The 17,233-nt window shown below is 34.3% G+C and overlaps 1 protein-coding gene across 25 annotated transcripts; it reads right to left on the reverse strand.

The window, feature by feature from the left end:
• Positions 1 to 210: 210 nt before the first annotated feature.
• On the reverse strand, positions 211 to 16,848 carry LOC126967460 (HSPB1-associated protein 1). Of its 25 annotated transcripts, none has more exons than XM_050811933.1 (11): positions 16,288 to 16,848; positions 14,882 to 15,015; positions 11,990 to 12,114; positions 9,874 to 9,998; positions 6,440 to 6,550; positions 3,658 to 4,803; positions 3,430 to 3,581; positions 2,974 to 3,391; positions 2,784 to 2,935; positions 2,670 to 2,745; positions 211 to 2,517 (listed from the first exon to the last, which is right to left on the reverse strand). In XM_050811933.1, the coding sequence occupies exons 1-6, from the start codon at positions 16,612 to 16,614 to the stop codon at positions 4,411 to 4,413; spliced, it is 1,215 nt and encodes a 404-aa protein (XP_050667890.1). In that variant the 5' UTR covers positions 16,615 to 16,848; the 3' UTR covers positions 211 to 2,517; positions 2,670 to 2,745; positions 2,784 to 2,935; positions 2,974 to 3,391; positions 3,430 to 3,581; positions 3,658 to 4,410. The 25 variants fall into 25 exon arrangements, with proteins under 25 accessions (XP_050667890.1, XP_050667885.1, XP_050667891.1 ...); XM_050811928.1 differs by having other exon boundaries at positions 211 to 2,555; XM_050811934.1 differs by having other exon boundaries at positions 211 to 2,631.
• Between the last annotated feature and the right edge of the window lie 385 nt (positions 16,849 to 17,233).

Here is a 17,233-nt window from a genome sequence, read left to right on the forward strand (position 1 = left end):
CAATGTGTACATTATAAGATTAGCTATTTTTATGCTATTTAATTCACTGTATAGTTTTTGTAGATTTTTTTTATTTAAATCATCTCTTCTCCCAATCATTACAATAATAGAAGTATTAGAGCAGTATCACTTAAAATTCGTTTAATAATTTGATAATAATTTGCCCCTGGCATGCAAGTATTGGTTACTGACATACAATAAAACCATGACTAAAAATAAAACCATATATTGCATAATAAATATTTTATTACACATATTGCAACACTTCCGAACCATACAATCGTTTATTAGATATAAGCCAAGTCAGTATGAAGAAGAATCTAAAATAGTTTGCTTATCGTTCTGTCCCATTTTTCCCAAATGTGAGCGTCTCACGTGCCTAAATACAAATAGTGGGTCAACTCTTTTGAACGCTGTCTCTACGTGTAGTCGCCAATGTAATAATAGGCCAGGGTTGTCACAAAAACTTTCTATAAAATGTTGAAAATGTTGTCATACAGCCATTTACAACACAGGTCGTAAAAAAAAGCCAAATCGTGTTGTGACATGAGTATTGAGTACCTTTACAAAAACACAAGTGATTTGATCTACGTGGCATGTCTCAATAAGAGTAGGAGATCGACACGCAGCAGTACTGCGTGCAATAATCAGCACTGAATGAACCATTAATACGTCAGGAAAGACCATGTCAGCTGTAAAAACGTCGATAAAATTGAGTTTAGAACTTACCTCTATTTTGAGCAATTCACGCACACTAACACAGTGTCATACAAATCGCGAGTGTATAACGTAGCTTGTAACGCACACTAAACTAATAATCCTTGTCTGTTTTTATCAGTTTTCTAACATTAAGAGACTCTATCTAAGCGTATATATTATCTAAGTTTACTTTAATAGAAGAGGCCGAAATGTAGGCAAAAATAAGCATGAAATTTTTATTAACCGTACTTATAATTACAATTGCGAAGCGCTATTTTAGATTATTTCTCTATTGACTAGGCTTATAAATTGCCGCCTTATTTATCAAAAAAATATCACATCTTCACAATTTAATAAATTCAATATAGAACTACTTTAAAAGTATAACAACCACTTAATCACTATTTCAAATTAAACTGAAATAATGTTCTTACATATAAAAAAGAACAAAAATCCACTATACTAAACCAGCAAGAAAAAATATAAGAATTATTAATTAGTTCACCACTATGGCGAACGGATATTGTAAAAACGTTGAAAAATAACTCGATCATTGCTAGTTTCATTTTAACTTAAACACATTTCAATTCAGTCATTAACAGACTGCTATAAGGTTCCTTTGTTTAACCTATGATATGCCAACACGTCCTGCGCGCCCGCAGAAACCACCAGCTGAGTTCTTTCGGCGCCCAAACTCGGCGCCGGCCACTTAAGACCCTAAACCCGCTTGTGTTTACGAGATATCATTATGCGGTTTATGTAACGGGTTCCTACATAAACAAGCTTGGTTATGATAAACAAAAAACGTGATTTATGATAGATTCGTGCTGTGATATCATCGCTCTTTCAGAGTTAACACAATATTCTATTTTTATTCAAATCTTTAAAATACGGGCAGCACCTGAACTTTACATATACGTAATATGTACCATATTTTATATGAACATCGTGGGTTTTAATTATGAATTAAGTAACCCGTCTTGTGTTACAATAATAGCTAATAAAACGTACCTATGTGCTGCCGCACATATTTTTTTTTCTGGGATTCGAAGATTAAAAATTCGCATAGACATCTTTCTTTTAGGCGGTCGTTACTTTCTTACAGCCGAGGGAAACACTCTAAGAAAAAAACTATTCTATGAACAATTACTGTGAGATTACGTCTAGTAAAAAACGGAGGTAGCCGAAATCCACTACGTTTTAATCAACTGTTCGCTTTCAAACTTAGCCGGATTATACTTCGTCAATGTAAACTAAATTTCAATTTTTACTTAGGCAGTCCCGCCTCTTATTACGTAGTATTTACATCCTCTTTGTACTTCACTTCTTTTATAAAGGCACCGGACCTGCGCAATGTTGACATCACTCATACGTGGTAAACGTATAAAAATTTTTTGGTACGCTACTTGCGCGGCATAACAAATATTTTTTTATTTGTTCCATGGTTGGAGAATAGTACATTATGATACAAAGGTTTGCCTTGCAGGTTATTGCAAACGAGCTGTCATTAACAAGTTTTCACTGCGTAAAACGTAGTGAATTTCGGCCTTCTCCGTTTTTACAAGATTATAGCCGTCATCTGTCAATCTATCAATGACTGCATGTTTCATACAATCGAGCAAATCGCTGTTTTCTTAGAGAGTTTCGCTAGACTGAAGTGTACGTCTTACATCTTGCACAAAATACAATGTAATTTAATAATTATAATTATACACTGAATTATTACTATTTATTAAGTCTTCTCTGTAGTCTTTTAACTAGTTTGGTAATGACACACGACCTGTTTACTGTTATACTAGTTTGGTAATGACACACGACCTGTTTACTGTTATACTAGTTTGGTAATGACACACGACCTGTTTCCTGTTATACTAGTTTGGTAATGACACACGACCTGTTTACTGTTATACTAGTTTGGTAATGACACACGACCTGTTTCCTGTTATACTAGTTTGGTAATGACACACGACCTGTTTACTGTTATACTAGTTTGGTAATGACACACGACCTGTTTACTGTTATACTAGTTTGGTAATGACACACGACCTGTTTCCTGTTATACTAGTTTGGTAATGACACACGACCTGTTTACTGTTATACTAGTTTGGTAATGACACACGACCTGTTTACTGTTATACTAGTTTGGTAATGACACACGACCTGTTTCCTGTTATACTAGTTTGGTAATGACACACGACCTGTTTACTGTTATACTAGTTTGGTAATGACACACGACCTGTTTCCTGTTATACTAGTTTGGTAATGACACACGACCTGTTTACTGTTATACTAGTTTGGTAATGACACACGACCTGTTTACTGTTATACTAGTTTGGTAATGACACACGACCTGTTTACTGTTATACTAGTTTGGTAATGACACACGACCTGTTTACTGTTATACTAGTTTGGTAATGACACACGACCTGTTTACTGTTATACTAGTTTGGTAATGACACACGACCTGTTTACTGTTATACTAGTTTGGTAATGACACACGACCTGTTTACTGTTATACTAGTTTGGTAATGACACACGACCTGTTTACTGTTATACTAGTTTGGTAATGACACACGACCTGTTTACTGTTATACTAGTTTGGTAATGACACACGACCTGTTTACTGTTATACTAGTTTGGTAATGACACACGACCTGTTTACTGTTATACTAGTTTGGTAATGACACACGACCTGTTTACTGTTATACTAGATTGGTAATGACACACGACCTGTTTACTGTTATACTAGTTTGGTAATGACACACGACCTGTTTACTGTTATACTAGTTTGGTAATGACACACGACCTGTTTACTGTTATACTAGTTTGGTAATGACACACGACCTGTTTACTGTTATACTAGTTTGGTAATGACACACGACCTGTTTACTGTTATACTAGATTGGTAATGACACACGACCTGTTTACTGTTATACTACTTTGGTATTGACACACGACCTGTTTACTGTTATACTAGTTTGGTAATGACACACGACCTGTTTCCTGCAGGATATTTGTGATATACTGAGCAACATAAGAAATGGAAGCATAAAAAACAATAGGAATAATCAAACAAAAAACGTAGGTACAAAATTATTTCTCTATCATGTAAAAAAGTCTTGTATAATACTAATAAATTGTACTTATCAATAATAAAAATATATTATAGTAATATTAATATATGGGTGGAGATACCAGTGGGAGGCTCCTTTGCACAGGATGCCGGCCAAATCATGGGTACCACAACGGCGCCTATTTCTGCCGTGAAGCAGTAATTTGTAAACATTACTATGTTTCGGTCCGAAGGGCGGCTGAAATTACTGGGCAAATGAGACTTAAAATCTGATGTCTCAAGGTGACGAGCGCAATATTGTAGTGCCGCTCAGAATTTTTGGGTCTTCAATAATCGAGAGCAGAACGTCATTGTAATGGGCAGTGCGTATCAATTAGCATCAGCTGAACATCCTGCTCGTCTCGACCCTTATTGTCGTAAAAAAAAGATATATACTTTAAAGAAGACAAACAACCATATTGTTAAAAATATATGTGATATTGAACATGACTTTTTTTGCTATTTACGGTTCGTTGTAATAGTAATTATTATAATGAACACATCTCATCTTTATAATAAAATATTCACTAATAAAAAATTACAACAACCTGTATGATCGACATACAGATATAATATATTCTTGAGTAGCTCAAAACTAACTAACTGAGTTTGGCTAAGAGGTTTTGTTTAACAAGTTCAATAACATCGGCCTGGCAGAACGCATCAATAACAGCCTTTGTGAGACAGAGACTACTGGAACCTTCCACTTCATCATCATCTGGCAACCTGTCAACATTAGCATACTTTGTCAAGTTAGTCTTCACCACCTTAACTAGATCATCACTAGTCACATTGGGCACATATTGTATGTTGTTCTCAGGATCTTCCAAAACAGCAGTCAGATCAAATTCCTCATCATCTGGCACTTGGGGTTCTTCTCGAGTTTTCAGCCGCTTCAGCCGCAGAGCTCTGCGTTTCTTGTCTATGTATGTATTGGCAACTGTCTCCAATTGTAGAAACAATACCGCCAACGGAGTATCAGCTATGTCAAACTAAAATTAAAATTCAAGAATTGAATACATTTTTGAAGCACGAAATTGTCTATGATGTTGTGAAAAGTTGGCATATAATATTGTAATTCCATCTAGTAGTTATATACAGACATAATATATCGCCCGTGACTTACACCCCGTACATTTCGCCGTAGGTACTATTTCAATAAAGTTAGGTATATGTCTTTACATAAATTAAATTTGAAAACAAAATTTGTGAACGATGTGGGACTTGAAACCGCTCGTGTTCCGTGCGTGCGCTCTTTCCACTGAGCCAACCGTTCGAGTGATGTATCGTTGATAAATCTTATAAGTCTGGTTCAACTCTCCGATCAAGATCGCCACGACGATTGGTCCTGCGCTGCCCTCATCCAACGTCCATCTTGTAGGGGGGCCTACCAACACTGTGTTCCAGTACCTTTACTTTGGGTCCATATTGGCTCACCTAAAGTGTTTTACCCGAAATTGTTATTCCTATCTATTTGTAATCCGAATCCTCGGCTAACATTAAATTTGACTCTGCATGCTTTTTTACTGCATATAAAAGAGCCCACAGTCCGATTGGATGATTATACAATCGTCATTGGTTTTTTATGATAATTACAAATGTTTTGCCTTGGAATCATTCCTTTGCTCTCAGCAAGGGCAAGAGCTTGCTCGCGCGTACCTAATAAAAATAAATCGAAGCAAAAAAGATATGACTTTGAATAATAGTATAAACGATGGTTATGTTGAGAAAATATAGGAAAACAAATAAAAGTATAATAGATGTTTATTGCTACTGACATTATGAAGTTGAATGCTTCGGAATTATTAACATTAGAGACAATTAATTAGGAATTGTGATTGTTAGGGTGAAAAATGTTAGGAAGAACATTTTCGAATTTCCAATTATCGAAGTTGAAATTTTAGGTGAACTTAGGCGCACCCCTTTACTTTATGTAAATGTTATTATTACATATAAATTACAATCGTATATTACAGCTGTTTGTTCTACACGTAATGATATTTTTAAAAGAAAACATGTTGGGCAAATTCTTTTGAACAAAATTAGGTTAATTGACGATTCAAATTTCAAGTGTTTTTTTATAAACCGGTATTGGTATGTCGGTCGATGCGTCACTCGGACCATATGTTTTTTTTTTATGAAAATAAGGGACGCGAAAAGCAGGACGTTCAGTTGATGTTAAATGGATACGCCCTGCCTATTACAGTGCAGTGCCTCTCAGGAGTCTTGAAAAACCTTGAGACATAAGATGTTAAGTCACATAATAAATCCACTAGCTGCGGCGCCTTTCAGACCAAAACACAGTAATGTTTACACATTACTCCTTCACGGCATAAATAGGCACCATCGTGATACCCATAATCTAGACGGGATTCTGTTCAAAGGAGCCTCCCACTGGTGGATACTAGTTCAGTTGGTAAGAGCGCTTGAACGGAACCCGAGTCCCGCATCGTTCTAAAATTGTGGTACAAATAAAATTTGTATATTAAATCCCAGAAGTGAGGGATATCACTTAAAAATAGGACAATAAATTATTATTAATATTATTACATTACGTAAGTACGTCACAAAATTTAAATGCATTTTAATTTATAACAGCACTTACTAACAGTCTGGTATTATACATACCTCGTTAGGATTAACAACCATTCTGGCCGTCTCAATGGGCAGGTCTTTACAAACTTGACCAATGAATATCTTAATAAGAGCCTCCGACACATGTGCTGAAGGATCCTTCTCCTGGAAACAAAATTAATGTTTGTTATGAAGCGATTGAGTTACATGTAACACAAATTAAAGTAGTCCTGTAGATAAAGCCACAACCAGAGAGTTGAACAAGACATACAAGATTTATCAACGATACGTCACTCGAACGTTTGGCTCAATAGAAAGAGCGCTCGCACGGAACGCGAGAGGACGCGGGTTCGAGTCCCACATTGTTCACAAAATTTGTTTTCAAATTTAATTTGTGTAATTAATTCCTGAAATGAGGGTTATTACCAATGACGTTCTATACATATGGACATATCATTCGCAGTCTGACAGCGGAACAGGAAAAGTGTGCTTAATGACAATGTAAGCACACTTTTCTCCTTAGTCGTGTGTTAACTGTGTGTCCATCAACAAACCTAAGTTTGCTATAAAAAATGCCTAAATAATACATTGACGACCCAAAAAAGGATGGTGTGACTTATCATCGGTAATGTTATTCTATTTATATAAGATTGATATACAAGAAGCGTAAATAGTAATTTAATAAAAACGTATATTTTTTCATTAAATATGGTACAATTATTGACAAGTCCCCAGACAAGACCCGCTTGTCAGAATGGGACAGATGAAAGGACACAGTTAGAAATGAAAACAATAGAGTCGCTCTTTTTAACAGACTTCAAAAAAGGAAGAGGTTCTCAATCAGTATGTTTTTTTATGTTTGTTTCCTCAGAACTTTCAACTGGGTGAACGATTTTGACAATTCCTTTTTAATTTGAAAGCTGGTGCTTCCCTAGATTTGGTCCAGATCTGACAATGGCAACCATGAGAAAACCATAAAAGTCTTAAATTTGCTATAAGTATGTGCGCAACAAATTTACGAATAACTCAATATCGCGCCAACCGATTTCGATAATTCGTTTTTTTTATTGGAAAGAATTATACTTCAAAGGTAGTTTGGTGATAGTTTCATTAGGTTCTGCTTATCCATTACAAAGTAACGGAACTCTTCAATTCTCAGGATCAAGACTAGGCCGAATCTTTTTTTATGCTTTCCGGATATTTGAGTCTCCTACCGTAACGTCGTTATGGTCAAGTAATTGTCGTAGTAAAATATGATGATCAATAGAACTCCTTAACGTACGGGTGCGAACTGTGGCAGAATTTCTAACAGTCTGTAATAATATTTCAATGCGCTTAGTTCACTGCTGCATTGCAAAATTTAGTAGATCTACACAAATTAAGACAAATTATTAGTTAGTGTAGATCAGATTCACTAAAAATCTAAAAATAAAACAAAAATTTATCAAAAAAACAACCGACTTAAAGAACACTATTCCAAAACAATAGATATAATATGCACTAAAAAGTATGAAAATAATTGCGTATTTTTATACAATCTAATTAATAAATCTCATTCTAGTAACGATTATTGTTATTTTTTGAGGCGGTGTCAGACAATGTAGGTTTGTAACTACCTACATATATAGTTATAGGTGAGATGTGCTTGAGTCGCACACGCGACGTGAGGAGCCGATAGCGGGGCCGCGGCGGGAGGATAACGAATCAAAAATAACAATAATCGTACCTAGATTTATTAATTAGATTATATAAAAATACGCAATTGTTTTTATACTTTTTAGTGCATGTTATATCTAGTGTTTTTGAAGTCGTTTGTTTTTTTGTTTACAAGAACGTGAACAATTACATACTAGTGCTATTTACACATTATCACGGAAGTATCGTTATCTAGTGATAATCCATACTAATGTACATCGCAAATATGTAAAAGCCAATATTTTTCAGCTTTCCCGTACAAGAGATACTGAAAGAGATTTGGCGCCAGTTGGTAGCAAAAGAGATTTGAAGAATTTTACAAACTTCACTTCCTCGAGGTTTTTTATATTTTATACACCACTAAAAGATTTAAGCGTTTAAAAATTCATGCTCAATAACATATGATAAAACTTTTATAATATTAAAAGTATTGAAATCTCTTTTAAATGTCAGTATATTTTGTCAATTTAAATATGTTGATGTCCGCTTACACTACATATACCAAAAAGTTACCCTGGAAAAGATATCAAAGTCTAAAAGACAAATTTTATTTAATTCAAGGTACCTTACATTTAAAGAACCAGTTTAACTAATTATTTTATGTGAATAAAAATATTATATTTGAGTATTAGTTTCTCTCATTAAACGTTACCGTAACTTATTAAATCCTATTCCCTTTAGAACGTAAAGAAGTAATAAATATAAATACTTTCCGATCTTTATCTTATGAAAAATTACTTTCATATTATCTTTATAATATGAAAGTAATTTTTGATTTAAAACGTAAAAACCTCCGACTGATCTTGATCGGAAAATAGGGTCAGAACTGACGAACGTAAAACTTATAGGAACCCTCTTTTTCGTCTGCGTTTAAAAAAATACTTAACTGCTACTCCACTGATGTCACTGTCCAAATCGGGTTCTAAATTCAAAATACGCAGGTAAAACTGAAATAGTGTTTACATTGCTGCCTATTGACCAATAATATTTTAAACAACTGGAGTAAACGCAGAAATGTATAGACATAGCTTGTACGAGTGAAACATCGCACATCACGTTGCGCCCTGTCAGCGGTTGCGCTGGCACGTGACGTGTTTCCACATTTTCCCCCAGTTCACGTTCGAGCATCAATCGGATCGCGTGTGCTCATAACCATTTACCATTATAACCATTTAGACTAAGTTCAATAAACTAATGGTTCTTAAGTCTAGTTTAATTTATGAACCAAACATAAATTAATCTGTACGGCAACCAGAACACCGTTCATAGCTTATTATGGTGTCATTTGTGGCATGTGCCATATTTCGGCTTTGATTTTGTATGAGGTGCATTGTTTATATGTATAGAATGTCATTGGTTATTACTTTAAAAAATTAAAATATTGTTTATATTTATTACAATCACAACATTATCATTAATGTATCAGTCTTTGTTGCTTCTCATCTATCATGGTCGACGTGCAATGTGCAGCTTACTACGAGTCAGTGAGTCTTAATGACATTTATCAGAATCTTTATTTCATTTTGCAAATTGTTACTTCAATTTGTTCTTAAATTTATTATCAAAATTAATCACATGGAAATTACACTAAAATCACATTAATATTACCTGTTAAAATTATTAATTCCCATATTCACCATACTAAAATAAAGAATGTTTGAGCACGTATTATCTGTAAAACTATATATAACTCTATATGTAAAACAACAATTAATCTATAACTACTGTCATGGAATATATTTTTTAATATTTATTAGCTTAAAATTAATTCACAATTCATAGTCAAACCTTACATGGGGTAGCCACATGTTAAGTGATATATTCAGCGCATCAATATTCTGAACGTAATGCCACCAGCCTCGCGGGACCAGGAGAGCATCACCTGCTGACAGCTCCACCATTCTTCCCCCAGTCAATCCTGAATTGAACAATATTTAATTATATTTTATACAATACTAGCTGACCCGAAGGACGTTGGTCTGTACATAATCAAAATTATACTGTATTTTATGAATTTGTCAATAATATTTCGTAAAATATGCTCCCTGTTGCTATAATGAAGTTGTTTCATGGCAGAACTGTCAAACCGTGCGTCGATAAATTCTCTCATAGAAATATGTGCATACAAAACAAATATTGGAAATAAAAATAATAATGGGTCCCAAATAGAAATAAAAATTATTCTATGTCTCAAGTTGGACTAAACTGCACTCCATGGTGTAATCCCCATTAAAATCCATTCATTAGTTTAGGAGTCCACTGGAAACAAACAGCAGGACACTGGATATATATAATAAGATAATATTTTGTTCATTGCTCCCTACAAATATAACTGTATGCATGTAATCATGCTCCGTGTAAAGCCGCGCTACATGTTAACAACAGCTCTCTGAATGTAGAGTTACCTACAACTTAGTATTTTAATGAGTGTATGCGTGTCTCTCTTATTTCTTGTAGTACTATTTATACAGTTTTCTTTAAAATTATATAATATAAATAATAAAATTTATGAAGACACCCGTGTCACTTTACTTGCACACTATTGCTACGAGGTGACGGCGAAGTTTTTGCCCCATTTTTCAAGTACATCGGCGTAGTTTTTGTCGTACAATAAGTGATTTGAAATTTATTTATAACTAGCTGACCCGGCAAACGTTGTTTTGCCATAAAAAATATTTTTTGAGTTAAACCGTTTCTTGGACATTGCAACTTTACCTGATTTTTCTAAAATATGAAAATTTTTATAAAATAAACGTAGCCTAAGTTACTCCTTATTAAATCAGCTACCTGGCAATAAAAGTCCCGTCAAAATTGGTCCACCCATTTCAGAGATGAGCCGGAACAAACAGGCAGACAGACAGACAAAAATTGTAAAAAATGTTATTTTGGTGTATGTACCGTATAAATATTCGTATTGTAGTAAAAAACGGTTAATTCAATATTACAAATAGACACTCCAATTTTATTTATATACAGTATAGATAACAATGTATTATTTTATTTTATTAGTATTTGGTATCTAAGCCTGCATGCTTTAAATATTACCACAAACATGTACTTATATCCTCGCTTGCACATAAAACTGCTACCACATGAATGCGTCTCAGCAAACACATTTCGAAGTCAATCAATACCTTGAGCAGCTACCATATTTTATGCATAGATCATTTATACATCTAGATAGACTATGACAGCTGTGATAACGTCGAAAAAAATTGACGTTCACTGTTAATCTATAGTTGAGCAATTCACGCACATTAACACAAAGCGTCATACAAATCGCGAGTGTAAGACGTAGCTTGTCACGCACAATAAAATAATATTCCTGACGTGTTTTCATCGTTTGTCTAACAGCAAGATACTCTGTGTAGACGGATAAATTATTTAAGTTTTGTGTTACATACTCATTACATATTATTATTATTATTTTTAGTAGAATAGGCAGATGATGCGTCTATACCATTTGCCATATCTATTCAAATGTTTGTCCAGAATATTATTAAACTGATTAACAGATTTTGATATAACCACATCCTTTGGCAATCTATTACATATATGAGCCAACTCTGTTGGTCAGGAACTGTATTAATGGATTTGATGATGCTAATTGATATTCTAGCTTCATATCATGTCCTCTTAGTCTAGGATTGCTATTTCTTGGAAACATGCTCTCAAAATTTAGGACATTATAAATATTATTTTGTATTTTGTATGTTTCAATTAGATCGCCTCTTTCTCGCCTGCTTGTGAGGGTGCTGAGTCCAAGCTTTGTAAATCTTTGTTCATATGTAACATTTTTCAGTTCCCAAGGCAACTTAGTGGCTCGCCTCTGTACCCTTTCCAACAATTCTACATCCTTAACAAAATATGGATTCCAGACCTGAAATGAATACAATGTTGTATATTTACCAGCAAATACATCCAGACTCTGTGGACAATAGAAGTTCAGTTCACTGTATACACTGGATTCTTCATAAGGCACTCTTGTTGGTTTCAACCCTGCAGTGTCAGGGGGGAATAGAATCCATCTCTTCCTAAAACGCAAAAAAATAAGAATAAAATGTTACTACACATTACCTACACACAATTGAGGTCAACATTCAAAATAGTTGACTGAATCTAAGTTATTATAGTATTACTTTGTTTACAGAAGCTTTTTGGCTCGAAAGCTCAGTCAGCTACAAACTCGTATAAACCTTTATCATTCTAATATGTCTCGAAAGTCGTAAAAATTTTATTTTTGTAGTAGGTAGTTAAGTATACGTAATAGTAATGCCTGCACTAATTAGAGTGGCCATGTATATATAGATATACAACATTTTCAATGTGTTTGAACTGCAATCATTAAACATATTTATTCCGAAGTTATTGTTAAGTAACAATAATGGCTTAAGTACTACCAAAGGTTTATGGAATGAAGTGTGACGGGAACACACAGACTAGACAGAAATGAAGGCCTGAGACAAAAAACAAAAGTGAACAACATACTTACTAAAATAGATCAGCAGATGTGGAGATGGACTGGCCACATGTTGAGATAGCCAGGAGAAAATTGTTACTAATTGGTATCCAAGAGGTTGCACATGGAGCCAGAGGAGACCTCCAAGAAGATGGGAGGATGAACTCAAACTCACAGCGGACCCGAACTGGAGAAGAGTGACCCACGACAGACTCCAATGGAAGCTAGAGGAGGCTTTAGCCAAGCGGCACACTGACTTAAGAGATATAATCTAACTCAGACTAAAAGGGCTTAATAGGATAGAATAGAACAATAATGGAATGGGGTGTTATATTTTAAAATAGCACTGATTGCCTTGTACAAAGCTGGTATGGAGCTGTGGATCATCAGTTGTATGTCCATACATCATACTATCAATAAACAAAACACATGCTGTATCAAAGATAAAATATCGGTGATCGACTGAGTTTAGATCTAAAAAAGGCTGTTAATAATGTTAATTGTTAACACCACAATTAGCTGAAATCCTATACGGAAAGAATACAATTATATAGCGTGATATGACACCTGCTAGGATTTTTATGTGTATCATAAAAGCCTCTAATCAATACCTATAAAGAGCGTGTCTTGATCATAATGTTTACTGTTCCAATACACATGTGAAAAGTACAAATATATCCAAATAAAATTTGAAAAAAACCTGAGACTTGACCAAAGCATGCAAGATTTTATATCGATACCTCACTCGAACCGTTGGCTCAGTTGGTTAGAGCACCGGCAAGGAACGCCGGAGGTCGTGGGTTCGAGTCCCGCATCGTTCATAAAATTTTGTTTTTCAAATTTTATTTGTGTATTAATCCTAGAAGTGAGGGTTATCACTTTAAAAACATAACAAATTGTTTAGATTTACAAGAGCGACATCTCAAGTCAATTTCCTAATATGCAAATATTGGGGTTGAGCAGGTTATCAACTGTAAAGTAGATCCTGTAGATGAAACCACAACATGAGAGTTGAACAAAGCATACAAGATTTTATAACGATACGTCACTCGAACGGTTGGCTCAGTTGGTTAGAGCACCGGCACGGAACGCCGGAAGTCGTGGGTTCGAGTCCCGCATCGTTCATAAAATTTTGTTTTTCAAATTTTTTTTTGTGTATTAATCCTAGAAGTGAGGGTTATCACTTTAAAAACATCAATCGAAATGTCAAAGTGTTCACTCATTTCTCCTCAGAAGATTAAACAGTGGTTATACAAGTGCAATGTGTTGATTATCCTGTGTCATTCACGGAGGTATCAAGGAGACACAAACCTCCATTTATGTGTAAATGGAGTGAACATTTCAGCCATATATCAGGAGCACAAATCATGGTCTGTTTTAAAAAACATGGCTTGCTCTTATCTACACGCCAATATAGCATCCAAATTCCACCTTCGTACGACACGCCACAAGTTAGGATATCATCCTCACCATCTGGATGTGTGGCGGTCCTCCACAGTGTGGTTTACAAGGACCTTTCTTCCATGTACTACAAAGCTGTGGAATGAGCTTCCTTGTGTGGTGTTTCCGAGACGATACGACATGGGTACCTTCAAAAAAAGGTACACCTTCCCTAAAGGCCAGAAACTCTCCTGTGACAAACACACTTGTAACAATCAGTCATTAAATTTCCCATGGAAGTGGATCAAAGCCCAGAAAATATTTTGAATAAAATTCAATTTTATTTATTGCTGAGTCTTCAATAAATTAATACATATTGTAAGTTTTATTAAAATTAAATTAAGTCATGTGTGTAAACTATAATAAAATATTTAAATTAGATCATAATATTGATATTTTTTCAAATTTTAACTTTGTGTCTTTGTCATTAAAAAGCTTAAATATAGATTAGTTAGTAAGTAATTAGTAGTAAATTCATTTCTTTTATTTTTCTAAATTGGATGTCATTCCAGAAAAATGTTCCAAACCACAATCATGTCGAAATTGAGTTAAGAACAGAAAACTGGTCATGTAATTCATATTAACAGACTGATAAAAAATGGCAGCCTTACTGTCACTCTTTAAATGACAGCATGACTTAGTAGCCCAACCCACATGTATGGAATACACTAATGCCTATTATACTTTAAACACAAATTACATAAAATGTGATGTTTGTGGCTTGGAATGTTTTTCAGGAACTATGTCCAATTGTTGTTGTGCCTTCCTTTTATACATTTGGATATATATAAATAATAACACTTATAAATGTTTATCTTATTTGTATGTATATAGAATCTGAGCATTCTAAAATTAAACTAAAAAAAATACATCAAAAAGATTATTTGGTCAGTAATACAAACCTTCCATGAACTTGAGCAAATATGTTATATCCATATGTGTCCTGATGTGCTGGTGTGTGTGAACCATCAGTTCCAACCCAAATGGTTGTGTCTACAGCACCTTTGTCATATCCAAATAGTTTCCAAGACATTTCCTTAAACCAATTATATTTTACTATTCCATTGTGCGTAAAACTGACTATAAGTTTATTAATTCATATTTAAATAAAAAATAAATAAATAGTATGTTATCTTTAAGAGAAAGACATAATATGCCATCTGGAACTTTTCTGTAGGCCTATGTAAGATACACAATTCCACCATACATTATTTTGTTATATCTCAAAGGGTTTAGACATTATTTTCATTCAAAGCAAAGGCTTATTTTTCCGACATCTCCAACAAATTTCATTAGTATATACAAAACTATACAAAAACTTTACCAATAACATACTAGAACATTCTTTGAGAACCATGCTATCCATTGGTGAAAACTGAGTGAAGATAGGTGCAGTATTTTATGAGTTTATCAAGGACAGACTGACAGATAGACATGGAGGATTTTTTTTATAATATATATTTTAAGCTTTGTGAATCCATTCAATTTTAGGTTCTGTAAGATGTGAATCCACTTTAGGTGTGTTAAAATAAAATAATTTAAGGTGAGTTTGTTAGTGGTCAGTTGTTTATTTGCACCTCTTAGAGTAAAAGTCTCCTCTAACAGCTGTTCCCAATATTCAGTGTATCTCTTACTTGAGATAAAAATCGTAACTATTGTTGACTTTTCTGTCTCAATAAACTTATCGATGGGAACTCACCTTATCAGTGCACTCTGTCTGTCAATAGAATGATGTATAGCTTACCAGCAATAAGAATGACTTATCGGGTATATTGGGACAGCTTCAGATTATTGACAGCTAATTACTTACAGTAGAAGGTAGTAACTTATCTCTATCTGTAGATAGTATATTGGGAACGGCCGTAAGGGCAAATACTCTCTGTTAGAAGAATCACAATAGCCTACTTTAATGTTCCATTTTTTTATGGAAAAGGAGGTTGTCCAATGTTCAGATCATCTGTTGTTAATTGATCACCACCACCCACATTTTCTTTCAACACCAGAGGAACCACATGAGTGTGGGCGGCCTTTAAGCAAGGTGAATTGGAAAGCCTAACATTGGAACACCTAGAATTGGAAAACTTAAAATAGATGTGATAGTGTGTGGTGGGCAACAATCAAACAGGGTGCATGGTGGAGAGTCAATAGTTGTACCAATTGCACCACCATTTTAAAAAAAAAACATGGTGTTAAAACAATTTATGTTGAATAGAGCTCAGTGGAGATTCAGAAGGGAAAAAACATTGAAAATGGTATAATTCATTTTAGCAAGTGGGGAGTGTGTATCTGGTGTCATAAAATTATATACCTTACATAATTCGCTGTCTGCATCAAACCACTGATGAACATACTTGTAATCAAAATACATCCATTCAGAACTTGCTTCTATACTGTCAACAAATTTTTTAAAACTCATTTTCTTAGTAATACATCTTCGTTCCCAACAAGGTTCATCAGATCTGAAATCTCTTTTTAAACAACGGAACGGCAATTCTCTTTCACCAAATACAGAACACCATTTTTCCACATCCCAATGGCGCATGGGCCAATTATTCACAAATTTATGAAAAACAATTGGAATTGTGGCATTCATTGTTATATTACGAATTAAATTTTCTTTTTGGGAATCTGCCATCGCTTTGCTGTGGACCGTGGACTACGCTCTAAAAAGCAAGAGATGTTCCAAGGTTCCAACTTCCAAGTGATAAACACAACCAAACACGTACACAAATAGTAATTCACAAGCGATATTTCTAAAATAATATTGAATATCTAATAAATGATATGATAGATATGAAAATAATTATAATTGTGAAGTTGTTAAAAAAGTCAACGTTTGTACAATAAATATGTAGTAAAATGTAAATATTTATATTTTGTGATATTATGTCAATTGTCTATTTTTTTTTATATTATTATTAGCAGTGGCCGAGCCATTCAGCTAACAGTTAATGGCTCGACCTCTGCCTTTTCCATAGGGAAGAATATTTAAAAAATTTAAGACCACTGGCAAAGAATATGTAATCGTACAAGTGCACTGGTAAATACTATATTATATTGTAATAGTACAAATACAGAAGTCTGACTCCGCAAAATCAATTAAAGAAATAGGGACTTGCGGTCATACAAAAAGGTGCAATTCAGATCGCAGAGCACTAAATTCACCTAGAAATTGCATCTCTTTCCATTGCGTGACTCTGACCTCAGAACGTAGTGTTTAAGTTCTCTTTGCTGACCTCTTCTAACTACGTTAG

The sequence above is a fragment of the Leptidea sinapis genome, chromosome 13, assembly GCF_905404315.1.
Source record: "Leptidea sinapis chromosome 13, ilLepSina1.1, whole genome shotgun sequence".
NCBI classification, from domain to species: domain Eukaryota; kingdom Metazoa; phylum Arthropoda; class Insecta; order Lepidoptera; family Pieridae; genus Leptidea; species Leptidea sinapis.